This window comes from Aquila chrysaetos, chromosome Z, assembly GCF_900496995.4.
Source record: "Aquila chrysaetos chrysaetos chromosome Z, bAquChr1.4, whole genome shotgun sequence".
Lineage (NCBI taxonomy): Eukaryota > Metazoa > Chordata > Aves > Accipitriformes > Accipitridae > Aquila > Aquila chrysaetos.
In genome coordinates, this window is record NC_044030.1 from 82,713,930 (window position 1) to 82,732,607 (window position 18,678).

An 18,678-nucleotide genomic window follows, 5' to 3' on the forward strand; every position below is an offset into this window, starting at 1 on the left:
AGCTTGGGAGCTACCTCTCTGTGGAAGGGTATCTCCCAGCAATGCAGGATGAGTCCACAGGCTTCCCTAATGCCCTTTCTTTCCCTGCTTCTGGTCATAAAAACAAGCCTCTTGGTCTTCAGTGGTTCAGACTGTGTTGATGTTTTTTCTTGCCTTATCTCTTATAGGGAAAAGTCATTGGAGATGCAAAACTGCTCATGAGTTGTGGTTGCAGAAAAGGGAAAAATGCTCAAGTGAAAGACTCAGATCAGGTCAGTCAATATGTACCTTAACTGGTGGAAATAAAAGAATGTGTTAACATCTGGTTGAATTGAACTGTGCTGTTGCATATCAGGGTTCCTGGACACAGAGTCCTTGGCGTGGCTGACAATGATACAACATTAATGTTTTTGTATTTGTCATTTGTAGAAAAACCCTCAAGCAAGATCAGGGATTCATTGCACTAGGAACTGTTAATGCCCTAGCCTGACTTATTCCCATCTGGTTTATTTATTCATTAATTCTGTTTCTTTATAAAAATCCACTCCAGGCAATGCCTTTCTTAAAGAATATTGCACTTCCTTGCTGGCTAAATGCATGCAGCCTTTGGTCTCATACTATAGCTGCCTGGATGGGCGATAGTTACAGAGAAACGTGCCATTCGTTGCATGCTTTTGTTCTGAACTGACACCATCACAAGAACATTCTTTATTGAGGTTCCTCATGATAGACATGTAAAAACTTGTTCACAAACCGATGGCCAAGTTTCAATATTCATTACTTGGAATGAATGGCCCCTTATTCTAAAATTGGTCAAATTGACGTCAGTGGGACCACTTGTAGGGTTCAGTAATTGCAAGCGAGGTGGACTGCGCTCTGAATGACAGCCAGCTGGTGGTCTCTTCCTACCTCCTACCATTCTGCCCTTATTCAGACCAGCCAAGTTTGTCCCTGTCACAATTTGCAGTTATTATGACCTTCTGGCTTTGTAGCTAAAGAGAAGTTTGAATCCAGAGATCATTCTTTCCAAAGATGAAACAAAATTTGATCTGAGCAGAAACATTTTCTAAATATTGAGTCATCCCAATGTGGTAGAGTGAAGCAGTTGATCTCAAATATCAAATAACTTTGGTCTCTAATGTCCCTTGTGAACAACCTGTGACCAGGTATAGACATGAAACAGTTTCAAACAGTGTCGACAAAGCTCCAGGAACTCCCAATAATTTACTGATGGGAAAAGAGATGAATTCTCAGGAAGAAAAATGTTTTTAATTTTCAACATGCATGTTCATCAACCCTAATTAATAACAAAGTCTCTGAGCATTGTTTTGTTAATGTCTGAGAAGATCTGAGAAAGATCTATCTATCCTGCGGTGGGCTCTGTTGTGAGGAACGTTGGTCACACTTACAAATGCTTTGTAGGATTGAGTCTTTCACTGATGTTTGGGTTTTTTTGTTCCTTAATTAGTATTTTCAAAATAACAAATTCATTGTCATGAGCTACACTATCAGTTCACCATCAAGACAAGGATTCATATTACTTTTCTTCAAAGAATAGCTTCCCATTTTCTCAAATACAACTTTAATTTTCTCATGTTGAAGTTCTAACACATCAGGAGAAAATTAATTTAGAAATGAAACACTTTTACCAATTTTTGTCTTTTGTATTTTGACATACTCTGGTTGAATCACTCTTGATTTACAACAGAACTAGAGCAGCGTCAGACCGCTTGTAGTAGAGATTAAAAATCAAATGGGAACATCTTGATTGCAGAGAGGTTTTACAAAACACTATCACTAACAAACTCTGAGCGTTGGACCTAAAAGTCTTTGATGGCAATACTTTAATTATAGAGTAGGCAATAGTTTTTGGAGGGGAAAAAAATCCCATTCTATTTTATGTTTTCTGGGACAGTGATAAACCATTCTTTGAGTCTGGTTACTTTCTGAAATCTAATTTTTGATGTCTAGTGATGTGTTGACCATCTCAGTAATCCTTTTTTGCTGTATCAGCATAAACTATTGAGCAAGTGCTTGCTCCAGAGGCTGTAAAGCTCATTCGTCGTGCCCCTGGCAGGGTCCTGTCAGTATTTCAGGGGACAGGAGGTGGATGGGGAGGAAACTAGTACAGGAGGGTGGGTGGCAGTGTGGAACATTTGTCTGTGAATGCAGGACCTCAGCTCAGCTTATAAATTATCCCCTGGGCCTTGTAGATAAACACAGACTTCTATGGTGACATCGGCTGGGAAAGGCAAACACTTGCCGACGATTGTAGGCTAATCCTTCAGGACACTAATTGCCAGAAAACCAAGGAAGCATTATTTTAGGAACAGCTTGTTTCACTTTGTGAAGTGGAAAAACCCTGCACTGGATTTAGTTTTGTTTGCAGAGCTTTACCCCCTCCTCCCGCACCCTGTCTCAGATTTTAAAGATTTACCTTCATTATTGTTGTTGGGGGCTTTTTCTTCTTTTTTTTTTTTTGGTCTTGCTTTGTGTTTTCCTGTGATGCCTCTGTAAAGTTGTGTGAAAATGCAACTCAGTTTTCATTTTCATGAATGTATGCATAAATAGGTATGTGTTTTTTATATCATTAGATATTTAAAGGTTTGGGACTAACCAGCTACTTTTCAGCTGAATTTTTGTGAAAGGTGATGATGCTTTGTGAAGATTTTAATTTTATTCATTTTTTCAAGTCAATTTGGAAACTTACAAAAAGTTCTAGACAAACTGCCCCACCAGTGAAAATCCCCAGCTGAATCAAGTCTTGATCCTATTGCTGAGGATTTCATTTACTGACATTTCTCCAGTATGCCTCTAGAACAGAAGGCACTTTAACCTCCTTGACCTGAGATTTGCTTCCTTGAGTCTGGCATCCACAGGCACCAACCTGCATGGTATTTTCTATGGTGCAAGTCATCAGTGTGTAAATCCTGGCCCCGCCACTGTTGAGGGCAGCAGTCCAAACGGGCTCACATAGGTCTGGGATTTCACAAGAGTCACAAGGAACCCAACCTTCATGTTGGATTTGCACCAAAGCAGGAGAGGGACTGGCGGTCTGTGTTGTGTGGCCTCCCAGTTCAAATCAAACCCTACAAGATGAGGCAGATGGCTAAGCGGTGCAATATAAATCCCACAAAAGCTTTGAAAACCTCGAAGGGAATACAGCTGAGTGCACCGAAGAACTAGAGTCCCGTCCTCCACGGATGGTCTTAATGAAGCTTTGGGTTGGTGAAGCGGGATGACTGAGAGGAGTCCCAAAATCAGGCCACCTCTTGGCAGCAAAACCCTCATGTCCTTGGCTGCCATTAACACCATTGCCAGTTGTTTGTGTGCTTTGTGGGAGTGAAATTCATCTGTGCTCCAAGGCCCAGAACCAAGTCTCTGCACCACAAACATCCTACTGTAATTGTAAGGTTCATATATGCTCTTCAGAGTGGTTATTAGTTTCCCAGTAATTTATGCCTCCCCATAAATTATTATACTGTTGCTTATTATTTGAGGTGCGTTGTTGCATAAGAATGGCAATTCTGGAGTAGGATTTCCTTGTGCTAAGTAGTATATTAACATAAAGCAGGAAAGATGGTTCCCAGGGAGTGATTTCATTTGTGTACTTTCTGAGGAAAGTAAAATGTCATTTAAAAACAGGGGAAAAATGTGTGGGTAGACAAATAATGTGCATATTAGAGGTATGCATAAGGTTGAGAACCAGAAGTAGCAGAGCACTCCATATTCTCAGCACATGCAGCTCTGCCTTCTCAGAGTTTAGTTTTATTTGTTTTCTGTTCCTTCTCCCAAAAGGTAGGCAGCTCATCAATGTTTAACTGCTCTTACCCTTTGAGTTTTTTCTTTGTTCTCTTTGCTTAACTTTTCTGGTAGTTCGTGTGAGCTCAAGTGTTACTGAGAAGTCAGATCCCCCTGTCCTTCCTTGTGTTTGTTTTTGGTTTTAATATGACAAATGTATGCCTCCTCTGGAAACGGTATCCATGCTGCAGAGTAATTATTTAGTGAATGGTGGATCCAGTTCATGTTGGCAAGGATCAGATTAATCATTATTAATCATGACCCCTCCGACAGTAACCTCATCCCTTGCCTAAGTGCTGCTCTTTATTAAGAAGTAATAGCTATTAGGGGATGGCTGGGCCACCGCTCTCGTTGCACCACCACAGGGCTCAGGACTTCTGGCAGGAGGCAGAGGAACTCGGTTCAAAATTAAAAATAGACGCACATGGTCCACGTTCCAGAAATGAAATAGGCAGCTTCCCCTGTGGGCTTCTTTGGCCTTATCTGAATGTCCTCCTTTCCCCTGAAGCCTCCTGAGAGTTTGCCTCTTTCCAAAGGTTGAATTCAGTGTTGGGGATGAAATAATCTCTCTGATGCTTTTTTATTTGTCCGCTTGATTTTCTTTTTTACACTTAGGTAGATCCCAATATAACCTAACGCACACGCAGTCCTTGCAAGACTAAGATTTTAAGGTCTATTCTAGTGGTTGTAGCAGGTTTAACAGCTGATGAGACTGCAGATGAGCTTAGGTCTCTGGGACTCCAGTTGTACCAAGCACACCCCAAACCAACCACCTTTTTTGAGGATTTCTGGATTCCTTGAAGAAATACTGCGCTGTTGAGGTGAGGCGTGCAGCACTGTTCACCTTGTGCACAAAGTTGTGAGGGACCTAGCTTCTCTCTCCAGGTCACTGGACTGGGGCTTGTAGGCCTGTATCTCTCTCTCTCTCTCTCTAGATATATCTCAAAGTGGTATATCACTTGTGTCACCAGAGCTCTGCTGAGAGTAGACAGTAGGTTAATTCACAATTATTCTGGTTTTCCTAGCAGTACAGGTTCTTTTTAAGAAGGTGAGGCAGTGCTATCAATGGATGTCATCATTATTTCACCAAAAGCACAATGACTTAAGTACTGGATTCAAACCAATCTCCCCAATCCCTCCACCCCCAAAATCCACCTAAATTACTTTTTAAAATGTTTTCATTGACTGTATGGAAATCCAGGACAAAACCTGTTAGAAGAGAGCAAAGGAAAGAAAAACATCTTCTGTCTCCATCTAGCTCTTCGGTACCTGGAGGGTAGCAGTAGAAACTTGGAGCAAACCTGTCACACTCTTTTGATCTCTGCCAAAGTTGTTGTGGGAGTAACACTGTTTAATGGTTGAAGGAATTTATTGAAGAATAAAAGTACCAGCAAAGACAAAGGGACCAATACAAATTATTTGGTAAACCGCTGTCAAATTTTACATGCTTAGGGCTACTGGTAATTTCCCGTCTTAAAAAACAGGGGGGGAGTTTGGAGGGGAGGGAAGGAGGGTAAAAAGTATATAAATAAAGCCACCTCTTTAAATAGCTAACTGGCCTGGCCTGAACTGTGTCAAAGCTAAGTTCCTTTGGCAGCCAGCACTGTAATATCTGTTGAGGGTGTAGCAGAGCGCTGAGACGAGGTTTTAGAGAATCTACCTTAGCTTCGGTGGTTCTCCCTTGCATTCTTCCACTTGTCAGCAAGAAATGCACTGTAGCACAAAATGAGGGAGTGCAAAGGGAGCGAAGATATGCTGTCCGCCATCTCCTGCTCCAAGTTTATGGAAGAGTTTGAATCTCTGCTTGAAAAATCATTGGATTCTGCAAAGGTTATAAAAAGCTAAAACAAGAAGTAAAATATGAAGAGACAGGATGTTAAATGTCTGAGGTGTCTGGGTAGTAAAGTACCCTTAAAAATATTTTGTTCATTGAATAAAGCAGTCTAGGTGATCATACAAGGAACATGGGACTGTAGGAAACTGTCCTGGATCATCCAGTCCTTCGAGATCTCAGGAAACTGTTTCATACAGCATCACTGATAAACACATCCCTTTGGGCACTGGTACGTGTTAAAAGCAAACCTTGTAGCCCTGTCACTACACTCATCCCACCAATTAATCTTTTACTTAACAAAATACTCACTCATATAATACTTCTGCATCTTGTTCCTGCTGAGAGATCAGGGTGTTTCCCCCCTCCATGATACGAGTGTTCATCTCAGCAAGGTGGACCACCTTTGCTTTTCCATTCACCCACTACAATTTTCTTGCTGCTGGTGGTGCTGTAGGGGGAAAACAGTTCCACTTCGCGAACCAAAATGCTGTAGAAAATTCAATCTCAGCTTTTAAAAGCTGGAAATCACTTCCTCTCAATGGGATCTGATTGGGGACAAGGTATTTGAATGAGAGACTCACCAGCTGCCTTTTCTCTGGACCTCCCAATTTCATACAGCAGTTGTACTTTGGTAATTTCTGAATCTAGTGCTAAGCATCTGTGTTCCTGGTGGCTGGGAAAGTTTTTTGGTTTCATTCATCTGTTCCGTGGAATTGAAGCAGTTGTGAAATGGAAGTTGGGTGGATAAGTCCCCATTCTTTGGATTTATGTAAGTTTTGGAGGGATGATGTTATGAAAGAAACTTCCTAAATGTAAGCCTTCAAACAAAAGAGATTGAGGTTATGGGTGTCCTTTACAAGTTCAGCTGTAATAGGTTTGTATCGCAGTGGGTTACACCTCCCTTCATACAATGCCATTGATAAGCTGACATTTCGAATGACCTTTTATAACCACCTATTTCCTTTTCTCACTCATTTTATGAATAGTCTTGTACTCACTTCAAGAGTTTCCCACCTTGTGGTCTCCTCTTACAGCTCATATTAATTTCAAAATGGGTTGGGCTTCCTGTAAAGTGTAGCACAGTGCAGACGGAAGTTCAATAGAGCCTTTCCTTTCTACAGGAAGGGGGGACCAAAAAACTCATACTGCCCTTTTTTGCAGGAACAGTTTCAGAAATAGCAGTCAACAAATTGCTTTTTTTTTTTTTTTTCTTTTAAGGCTTTTCTGAATGCTTGCTTTAACATGGTGTCCTGCCCCTGTTGGAGATGTAAAACTTAGGGCTCAGACCTTTTCTAGTGAGTGATGATCCCATGGCACTTTCCCTCCTGAGTTGGAGCACGCGAGTCCTGACGATGTTGTTTTGTCCAGGCTCTCATTCAGGATATGTATTCTGCCAACTTGACTTGACCCTGCGCCTTCAGTGGGACACATTATTCTTCACTTCTCGCCCTAAATTGCTGTGTACTGCCACCTTGCATTGATGGGTCCTTTGTTCCACCTTGGAGGTAGGTTCATTTTGGTGGTGGATGAAGGGAGGCTGTACGGTTTTGAAAAGCAATTTGAGAGCCCTCTGAATGAAAAGTGCTTCACACATGAAAAAATTAGTGTTATCAATTGTCATCATCAGCCTCAAATCCTGAATTTGAAAGGGTCATTTATACTCCTCAAAGGCAAACACGCAGCAGCATGCTAAAAGAGAACTAAAGCAGCCAAAGAAAATGCTGTCTCATGTCATTTCAGGCTCTGCAATCCCAGGGAGCATTAATAACTATTTTGTTGTTTTCACTGATCTCTCTACATGGGCAGAGAGGGAAAGAGTCGGGAGAGAGAAGCTGCATTGCTGAGCCGTCCCAAGCGGTCCCATGCCATCTACATTAGCAACTTACCTGCTGCAAGGAGACTCAACCAGGGCAGGGACAACATGCAGATGAATGAGGCAAAGGCACAGGTGAAGATTTGGACTTGTCCATTTGATTATGATATAGTAAGGACCGTCTTTCCCCATCGCTCTCTGGCATTCTGGCTGCATTTGCTGCCTTTCCCATTCTGTCTTGTTCCCATTTCCCCTTAGCAGATGCCAACGTGTGAAGACACCATGGCAGGGTCAGTATCAGTCAGCCACCTTTTAGATGACAGATGCCATGTGAATCCAGATCCCATCTACTCTGAGGTTCATGCAAACTGAACGGCCTGCTGAGAGCTGTGAGGTGCAAGGAAAGTGCAAAGCCTTTGTGGGGGGTGGCAGATGGAGAGAAGGACCCGCTTGTTGGTTGCAGTGTTGTGCTTGCAACTTTGTGGAGCACTTCACGCCTATCTCTGCATGGGTGCAAAATGCTACCCAAGCAGAATGCTGGCAGTTTGCACCATCCTTTTACTCACATTGTACCAGAGTCAATGTCAAGGCAAGATGAAATTCAGGTCCTAAATCTCAGCAGGTCATCTGTCTGGTGTTGTACCTGATATGGTTGCTCTGCATTCAGCAAATATTCAGTCATGACATAGGTTAGTCACAGAAGACGTATTCAGTTGAATTTTCCAGCAGGTCAGGCAATCGCTTTTCCTGATTTTCTCCTGGGAGCCTGTTCTGCTGTTGGGTTGACCCTGCTGACAGGAGCGTTTTTGCGTTGCTCCATCTAAACAGTCTTTTGTTCCTTATATCCTTTTACTCTTTGTTATATCCCAAGTCGTGAGTTTCTTGTTCTTGCATACGAGTCTGGTTTGGTGAGAGACAGTAGCAGCCTAAGATTTTTTACCTTGGGTTTAAAATTTCCTTATATAGGTCAAAATCAGTTTTTAAAACATTACCTCCTAGAAACCACTCAGAAAACTCTGTCAAATAAAACTGTAACCAAAGTGGTCTTTGTAGAAGAAAAAAAATCCCTTGTGCAGGGGAGAAATCATTCAAGCTACAGTTTGAAAGTATAGCAAGTGGAAGAAGTGGTTCAGTGTCTACAGAGTCGGCTCACCCTTCACACATGCTGGTTCAGTCCCTCAGTCTGCCACAGGTTTACTACACAACCAGACATGTAATTTAATTCCCGCAAGACCTCAACTCTCTTTATAAAGCAGTGAAAGCAGCACGGATATCCTTCATGTTAAAGACTGGGGAGTGCTTGGACATTAGCGTGGTGTAGGCCTTGCCTGAGGTAGGTTAACACTGGCTTGAAATATAGCATGGCTCCTACTAGCACCCTGACAGAGGGATGTTTTATTCTTTTTTAATGTCACATCGTAGAAAGAACCAGACAAAAATCTGATCTAAAGTAGGAAAAAGAAAAAGCCATATGATTCGCTGCAGTTCTAAATCGCCTCTGCAACTGGTTCCAGTCTGGAGAATATATTCACAGCTGGGTTATAAACCCTCAAAACCAGACAACATAACCTTAACTAATACAACATTACTAAGGCACTGCTGTAATGGGATCATTCTGCTATGGCTTATGGGCACGTTTTAAGTGTCATCAATTCAGTCTACAACTGGAGGCTGTTAAGTGCAAAATCATTTTAGCAACTGCATCTTACATGCAGGAATGATCGAATATTAATGGCTTTTCTTTTGTTGAGGAAAAATACAGAGAGAAAAATGAAAAGCCACAGGAAACCTCACTGTCCTTCCTCAGGTAGTTAAGTTTGTTTTTGGAGGACAGCAGGATCAGTCTAGCAGCTGAGTATTGGTGTAGGCAGCCAGGAAATAGGCTCTCATTCCCCAACGCTGATCTGTTATACAAGCTTAACCAAGTTATTTTATCTTAGTTTTCCTTCTTAGTCTTATCTCTTCAAGGATGTGAGTTATTTGACAGAGTAGTTATTTCACTCCATTGTTAGAACAGGTTAGACTCTAACTGCACGACATTGAGACTGAGCAAATAGGGAAAAGCTATGACGCCCTGTGTTTTGTCCCACCAAAGATGCCCATCATGACTATTTTGGTAGTTGATGTCAAGCCCTTTAAAAAGAGCTCAAAATGTTTTGCAACTGACTGGGAAATGTGATTACCTTACCCCGAAGCTGGGGTCAGAAAAGGTGATAAAATTAACTTTCCCAACCATATGTCCTTCTCAATATGCCCTGGGCTGCTTGGTCTTTTACCTTGTCACATTGTAGACACGGGAAAACATGTGATGATGAGATGGTGCAAAAGTTTCCATTTGGTTATGAATACTTGTATTGTCTATAGGTGTTAGGGGCCAAGACTTGGGTAAGTGTCCTGAGGCTGCCTGAGTATCCATGTAAACAGGATGACAAGGAGATGTTAGCTGCTTTCTGTGAACTCTGTGTTCCCCGGTGCTGCAAGGTCGGAGCTGTTGTAGGCTTTTTGCAGGGCACTCCTGTGGTTTGACTTTAGATGACTGACTGACTGACTGGCTGACGTGTTGTTGAGGCATCCATATCTCCCTCCACTGACTGTGTCAGGAGCGGAGGCCCTCAGATGAACCACGGCTATCTTCATAAGAAAGTCAATTGAAATATCTCTCTCAACATCCTCCCTAGAGGTCAGTGGTTGTACTTAGAAAAGAAGGGAATGATTCCTGATGAATAACAGCATGCAAAAGCTTTTATATTCTCTATTTATCATTATCAAATCATGCTGAAGAGGCTGCAAGGTGAAGAAACTCTCAAGCTTCATTTTTGAGAAGCTGCTAGGATGAAGACAGGGAATTTCAAAATCAATACTGAAGCTTGTATTCCAAAGAGCAAATGGGAGAGTCATTATAAGCTGCTTTACTTCTCATCTCTAATTCCCCATATTCATAACTTAAGCCCTGTCATTTGGATTTATCCTCTGTGGCCTGCAGTGACACTAGGAAAAGTCCTTCTTTTTAATTCTGTGGCAAAAAAATAACAACGCTGCAGGGTAGGATCGTATCCCCACAGAAGTTTAGGGCTTAAATGTTTCATGTTGGGCACCAGATTTTGCTGTCTTCTCCCCCTCCCATTTGTCCCCCTCCTCCCTCCTCTACTGTTATGCATCGATCATCCTCGTTCCTAGAGGCTAGGATACAAACAGTGTAATCCCGGAGAGAAAGGATACAGATACAGCCAATCCTGCACATGACTATTGCTCTGTCCTTGGAGATGTCATCACTAAATCTGATGATAGGCTTTTGCTGATGGGAGTGTTTCACCTAGACTGGAGAAAGCAATAGGGGCGGTAATCTAAGAACCCAGCTTTGTCATCCTTGGGTGATCTGTTGTATCTCCATCCACTTCTCCTATTTTAAGTGGATTTCTAAACTTCTCTTTCCTTTATTACTTCTTGGTTTGTCTTCTTGGCACTTACAGCATCATAAATACAGTTTCCTTACTGGCAATATTTTTAATTATGACCTGGAAATGAACCTTAGACCTGACTCAGCCAACCCAACTGAACTCTTCATAATACCTAAAGGACTGGTAGTGGTGGTGAATTAACTAATGACTTTAAAATAAGAAAGTCTTCCTGTATAGGCTGCTTTTTGGAGAAAATACCACAAGCTCAAGTGCTATTCTGTTAAGTGGCCTTCAGAAGAGATTTTTGGGTTTGTTGGGGGTTTTTTTGGTTTGGAAGTCAGGAATGTGTTTAGAGGAGGTGGTGTTACTCACCTCCAGAAAAATCCCACAACAGTATATTCAGGATAAGCTGATGAACAAGGGTTCACTTCTGGCAAGTCCAGGCAGTGACAGCTTGTTCCAGCAGCACCGTCTCCCTGCTCCTGTGTTTATTGAACTGGACTTGAGATCACATGATATTCTGCTGGCAAGTTTGGGAATGAGCTTTGGTGGGAACCCGGTACTTTCTCTCATCTGCTAAGCCCTTATTAAAGTCCACTATTACTTTTTCTAACTCCCCTCTGGACTTTGAATTACACTGCAATGAACATAGCACACGTGAGTAAGAGCTTAAGGTCTTGCTCACTTGGGTGGTCCCATTAAAAAGACCAGGTTTGCTGTCTTGGCTGCAGAGCCATTCCAAACATTGCTGCTATTTTTCTTCCCCCAGCATTTCTCACCTGCCTTTTTTTTCTTCTTTTTTTTTTTTTTTCCTTCTATGCCCAATCTATTAATATGCATTTTAACCAGTTAACTTTGGAACCAAAATATTAACTGCATAGGAGGCAGCTTTTCTGAAGGTTCATAAAATATGTATCGGAGCTGGGAATATAAAATGCTCCCATTTTGTAGCAGACAAAATGTATAAAGTGCTGAGTGAAAATTGAGAGGAACCCAACTTAAACCTTTGAAAATCGCTGCCAGTTCCAATGTGCTGTATTTATTTTGACTTGGAAGGCTCAGTCTGGTCCAGATGAGGTCATTTGGTTGGGAGCACACGTGTCCGTGCAGAGCCGGGAGGGAGGGAAGCCTGCAGGATTCTTCGGCTCCGAGGTGTTGAGCTGCCAGGGAGCAGCGGTGGGAGCAGGGCGGGCAGCCCGTCTACGTGTTGATCCTGGCATCAGAGCGTAACGCTGGGGGTGGAGGTGTTGTAATGTTTAAGTTGATTTCTTTTAAGGCAGGCGGGACAGTGTAGCTTTTGTATCCTCAGCTGTTTGCTGGGTAGGGTAGGTGGAGGCAAATTTTGACATGCTCTGAGAATTTGGGGATGGGGGAATATTTTTAGGTAGGGGTATCTGTCGTTACTCATTCATATGACTTTATGCACCAGAGAGCCTGTTATTTTGTTTGCGTGGCTCTTTCAGCTTGTCATCTTTAACCCTTACTCTCTCAGCACCTGATACCTGCTCAGCACCTTTTTACTTTCTGCTCCCTCTGTTCCCGCATCTTCCCTTACTCCTCTCGTCAACAAGATTAATAGGTCAGCCATTTGTCTCTATGAAATTTCCCCTTTCTCTCCTGGACCTCCATATCTGCCGCTCACTGCTGCATCCCAGCAGGTGGGAAAGGCTCCTGCGCCCTCCCCAAGAAGCCCTGTCCTCCCCACTCCCCCCTCCACGCCTCCCTGCCAGCAGCCTGTTTGCCAACACTTTGCACGAGGAAGCTGCCTCTATAAAAATAAACCATGCTGAAATCTGAGAGACAGAAACCACGCCAGCCTCACACTTCATTATTGGTAATGGCAACCTATTTGATTTCCATTTGCAAACAGTAGCTTGCATATGTTCCTCGCCATGTAGCCCATCTCCGTGTGCCGTTTTCTGTGCAAATTCAGGTTCCCCGTGCCTGGAGCTTAGTCTGCTTTGTGGTTTGCTTGCTCTGCACCATAGACACCCCTGCTTCACAATTAAAGTGTGGAAAAAGTCTGTTAAGTCACTGACTTAATTGCCTGGTTACCCACCGCCAACACAAGGTGCCATCTGCAACTGGCTTGAGCCTCTTCTCCCACCTCTTCTACCTTTATAAGACCTTGCTCCTCGCAGCCGCCTTTTATTGCTGATTTACACCAGAGAAAACCAGCAGAGACAGACCTGTATTTCCTTTTCTTATCCCCAACGTGCACTGCCACATGGGCATTGCTTGGGGTCGGCTGGCCATGCAGACACCACGCTCCTACTCCTCCAACACTGCCTGGTTGTTACGGCATAAGCCTGGGCTGAGGATTTAGGATGCAACTTGATTTTTCAGGAGATGTCTCTGTTAGAAAAAAAAGGAAAACAGTGAAGGGGGAGAAGTAAGATAAACCAAGCTTTGTATCAGCAGGGTGAACTGCGTTTCTGCCCTCAAAGCCCGCGTGAGTTGCGGGTCCATTTCTCCATCACCCACAGGGATGGTGCTCTCAGTTGGGTGGCACAAGAGGTGGCAGTGGCGAGGGGCCCCCGGGAGGGCTCCAGGAGGGGGGACGCACCCAGGGCCCAAGGAGGAGCTGCCTGTATTGACTTTCACTCGATTTACTGGAGCAATTGAGTTTGTCAGTGAAATGCGAGATGGGCTCAATCAGCTGTCACACTGAGACACTCCTGTCACTACTGTCAATAGCGTCGAGTTTCTGATCCTTTCTCAGATTAGCTCTGTGCCAGAACATCAAATGAAAAGCTGTTTGGGGCACGGGGAGGGGAGAAACTCTAAGCAGTTACCTAGGAATCGGTTTACAGACTTCAAAGTGCTGTCAGGTTTATTCTGATGGCCTATAGCGCTGCGCGGAGAGCAGTAATGCGTTTGGAGTGTAATGTAGACTCTCCTCTTCAGCCCCGCGTTCGCTCACGGACTGGGAGGCAGGGATGGGAGAAGAATAGAGGCATCTCTCCCGGCGAACCCAAATGGCATGCAAATGGCCTGCCTCCTCTGGAAGAGTTGCTCTTTAGCCTGATGGAACAAGTTGCTTTTCTTATCTTAACTTTCATCCTGAAGGACTCTTCTACATTTCTCTCAGCACTGAAATGAAGCCTTTTTCTGGTAGAGCTGGGTCACGAAAAGGCATCACCCCCAACAATAGGACAGGAGTGAAAAGAAGAGGGACAGGTTTGTCATGCAGAAATGATGAAGGGAGAGTGAGGGGGGTCCAGCCGGCCCATCTGAGCAGTTTTTGCAGTGCTGAGCTTCGAGTGTGCTTTATTTTTTTGTATGACAAGGCAAGAGCTTTGTAGCCCATTAAGTTCTTCCAAGACCTTTTCCTTGAAGTTTAACCGGTTAGATCTGGGACAGCCTTTATCGAGAATGTTTCCGTCATGAGGGATGCCAATATGAATGTCTTTATTTATGGGAAGAATAACCCATCAGGAGACTTTTTTAAAAAAAAAAAAACTTCAAGGATTTGAGAAATCTCTTTTCTCTGTTCCAGCTGAAACAGCTTATGGCAAGGTGAACTCACCCATTTACACAGAAGCCAAGAGGGTAATGTTAATCCTATTAGAAAAATAATCTACCACCAAAAAATAATAATAATAGGGGTGGAGAAGGAATCCTTTTGAGGCAAATTCATAGAGTAATTCCTGTGAATTTACTCTTTTCTTCTCAGGGTTGAGATGTTAAACATTTTGCTATCAATACATGAATTATAAAGATTACTATTTTCCTTCTACTTTCGTAAAGAAATTAAGCAAGGGAAAAGCCACATTCTAGCATTACTGCTAGAGGGTTGTGCCCTTTAGAGAATACTCCTGGTTTTTGATGAATGCTGTCTCAAAGAGTGAGGCAACGTTCGTAGAGAGGATTACCCTGCACAGCACTAATCTAGATTTTTTCTTGAATGCAATTTTAAGATTTCTAATTTTTTCCCTGTTACTGGATTCCATTGTTAAGTTGCTTTTGACCTCAAAACATCAAAAGGTTCATCTCTTCCTCCTTCAAGATCAGCACTATCCTTCCCGAGTAGCAGCTGCAACTACATTTCACTGCTTAATATTTAAGCAACTCCCTCTCCAAAACAAATCATACCTTCCCTCCTTGATTGCTCAAAAATATCCCCCAACCCAGTTCAAAGGACTATATAAGTGGTCTTTAATAGCAGAGGCAACCCTGTTCGCTTCTCTTGGTGGCATGAATGTGAAAGGGGCATGGAGCAGTATGGGAAAGGCAACAGAAAGGCAAAAAACCCACCACGTTCTCCTCATAGAGTTATTTCAAAGCAAATGCTGGATACATACCTTTCTTTGACCTTTTCCTTAGATTAGTGGTATAGGCAGCTGCTATGCTTGTATTACACATTCCAGCGCAGGGACTGACTCGTGAGCAAGGTAGGTGTGTGCGTGCGTGTGTGCACGCGTGTGTGTTTGTTATTCAACCTGTCAGCCAAAGGTCTTCAATGCTGGTTTTAGCTCTTTCTGTTTTTTCATAGTTTCCAAGGGGAGGTGTGGTTGTTTGTGGGCTTTGTTTATGTTCACTGGGTGACAGGAAACCTAAGAGCTTTTAGTGGATTCAGATATACTCTGGATGTGAGGTGTGAATCTCCAGCCATTTGTGTTCAAAAGCTTTCATTAAGTCTGAGAAAAGAGGAAGAAAATAAACATCTCCCTGCTTTCTAGCTGCAGAGGGATGAAAGGTTTTCAGCCTGTGGGCCCAACCAGGACAGTATAGATGCCTGCAAAGGGAGAAATTAGAGGAGAGAGAAAAAAGGCTAGAGTTGCAAAAAAAATACAAATAAAAATCTTAAAGCACCTGCTCAGGTTGGATTTGGTCTTTTTTTTACCGAGCCCCTGTTGAGCTGGCTGGCCTTGGTAAGACCCTGATGGAGCAGAGTGTGCCCATCATCCACAGGATGGGCTTCATGGGAGGGGTGATGGCTCTAAGGAAGGCATGAAGGCAGCTCTAATGACTCCAGCTAATTGCATCCAACCCAGCAGAAAGGGATGCGGCCAGGGGATGCGCTCACCCCCTCCGTGCTTGACCTCCTTCACTTGGGAAGCCAGACGGGCAATTGCCACCGCAGGCAGGTGCTGCCAGCAGTATGGAGATGGGCACATGGCTGCTCTGTGTCACCTCAGGAGGGGTTTAGTGTCACCAAGCTGAGAGCTGGCCCATACACCCTGCTCTGCCTCGTGACATGGAGCGAGACGGTTTATCTCTCGGTCTAACGCTTCCCCTGCCTCTGCCCATCTGTGGGCTCCTTGGGGCAGGTACTTCCCTCCGATCGCGTGTTTGTGCAGTGCCTAATTGCAGATGTGAGGGTAATATAAATAATAAGGTTAAAAGTCGCTCTTCTTGAGGGGAGGTGAATAGGGAACGGAAAAGGAGCTGCTACTCAGCTTCCCGGCTTTTCCTGGAGTCAAAAAGAGAGTGCAAAGGGTATTGCAGGATATGTTGGACTATTTAGTCTTGAATCATTTGCCATCCTGTTTTTATTCCCCTGCAGATATATTTCAAAGAAAGTGTTTAGATGGAGCTGATGACCTCGCTTATAGTTGAGGTTGCCTGTCACTTCCCATGATAAGTCCCTGATTTGGTTGTTTGGGCTGTGGCAACTCACAGTGTTTGAGCTGAAATTTCCCCTCCTGCATGCCAGACTCACACCAAGTTCATTTCAGAGGAGGGGAATTTTCAGTGCATCGCTAAAACCTTACTGTTTTTTATCATTTGGGCAGATGATTCTTACTTTTTCATCTTTTAATCTTTAAAATGCCCAAACTATTCCAGTTATGCCATTATACACCAGCCCTTAAAAGTGACGGGAAGCTCTGAGATGAAGTGGCCTCATGTGCTGGGCACTACCCAGGGTACTGCCTCCTCTGCTCCTTGGCGCAAGCTTTCCCCAAGAGGCCGTGGGAGTCCAGGCATCTTTCCAGAGACAGCAATATCATGGAAAGAAAGCAAATGAACAGGGAAGGCAGCAAATGAGCTGCCGTGTCAAGACATCAGTGGAGGTGAAGTCTTTGCCTTCATGTGTTGTGTTGTTAATAGACACGATCTCAGGTTCAAGTGAAGTACCGCTGGATGGATGTGTGTTTAGGTTTTCCTTTTTTTCCCTGGTGTTTCCAGGTGCTGAGGAAGGAGGCTCATGGATGAGTTTTCTGGGAGAGTGAATCATCCATTTGTCTTGGGTTTTTTTTGTTGTTTTTTCGCTTTTTTTTTTAATGTGTATAAGATTACATGCAAGTTCTGGGGTTTGTTCTGTCCGCAAACTCTTGTTTGCAATTCATTAACAATTAATTGCCAAAAGAGCGAGTCACTGGCCCCATGGACAGGTACAGCGATTCTAGAAATGATCAGCAGCATATCAATATTGCCATTACTTGGGTTTTGATGGCAGTAGTGGTGTTGTCTCTGATCTCATGTGCACACCAACTGGGTGTTAGAGTTAAGTTACACTTAGTAACTGGGCGCTAGAAGTAAATTACTATTTCTAGTTTTCAGCTCCTCCAAGTCTCTTGACCTGTATTTCTTCAAGACCTAGTACAGTGGCATCTCAGTTGAACAAGGGCCGTTACATTTCTTCTGTAATAATAATGAGGTTATTTGTTTCATACGCATTTTCACTTTTCCTTGTCTACTCAGAATTATGAGCCAAATTGTCCCCTGCTTAAATCAAGTCTTTCCTGGACCACTGAAAAACATGTTTGAACTCCCTGGGGTTTGTCTCTAACTGACTTCTCTCGTCTAGTAACAGGGGTAGCGCAACTTCTTAATCTCAGAGGCTGGTGCCAGGCGAAATCCATTAACTATCATGATAACAGATTCCAGTTATTCCAATAATTCAGGCCATATAGCTGCTGAAAATAAAGTTTCCATCTATGTGTGGACATACTTACATACATACATGATTCTGTCTATGAGATTTAAGACTAAAAGTAAATGAATTTAGATCCTTCTCTTAAATAATGTAGTTCCACTTGAATTGTCTAACAAGTGTTAGAATTTTCTTCCCCCAATATTATATTTACTGCTATGGAAAGGATGCTCACAGCATAGCTTAAGTAAAGATCGTATCTCATACTGAAGAGTCCTATTTACCACTAAAGCATCGTTCTCAGCTGTTCCCTATTGTACAATGCACTTCTCTTCCTCTCTCACTTCCTTCCTTCACTTCATCTCCAGCAAGAGTAGCAAATTGTCCTTCTATATCAGCTGTCATTTACCCAGTAATGAAAAAGGCGGTGGAGCACAGTTTCCATTTAGTCTCTGCAGACTCAGTATGCAGCAATGAAAAGCTTTCATTCTTGCTGTGCCAAAGTTCCTAACTTTGCCGATTCATTTCAGTTTGCTCGAGCATCAACATTTGAATCTTTACCTCCTGCCTACGTTATCCACTTAGCACTCAGCTGGATCCGGGAGTGGAAGGACGGTTGGTTTGCATGGGCTGAGTTTTGTTTTGGGACCTGCGTAGCCAACTCTTGTGATTTTTAAGAGTGTTATGATATGAGGTGTGCGGCGGCTTGGTTTTTTCCCTGGTTTTTTTTTCCTTTTAAACATCTGCAGCGGCATCAATGAGTGATGAGGCTTAAATTATAAAGTCGCTGAAATTCAGAAGGCACATAAATAGGATTTAATTTGTATGATTTTAAAACTAATTCAGTGTTTTTAAGGAGCCTGGCCCACAATCTTCAAATATTTTGACTTTAGCAGTATTAGCAACTCCAATTATAATGCTGCTGATAGTGGCTCACATATAGGTATGATCTTTAATCCTAAAGCGGGTATGATTCACTGCCAAATAACTCTCTCTTCCATGTTGGCAGCTGCAACACACTTCCCTTGTAAAA

General features: G+C 43.1%; 1 protein-coding gene across 3 annotated transcripts in view; it reads left to right on the forward strand.

The window, feature by feature from the left end:
• Window positions 1–18,678, forward strand: part of SETBP1 (SET binding protein 1) — a 265,469-nt gene that overhangs the window by 51,195 nt on the left and 195,596 nt on the right. For 2 of the 3 annotated variants that reach the window (XM_030004549.2, XM_030004550.2), the window contains exon 3: window positions 168–251. The exons of the other annotated variant lie outside the window; for it this stretch is intronic. In XM_030004549.2, the coding sequence (XP_029860409.1) occupies window positions 168–251 (84 nt within the window). The remainder of the gene's footprint in view (window positions 1–167; window positions 252–18,678) is intronic. 3 annotated transcript variants of the gene reach the window in all.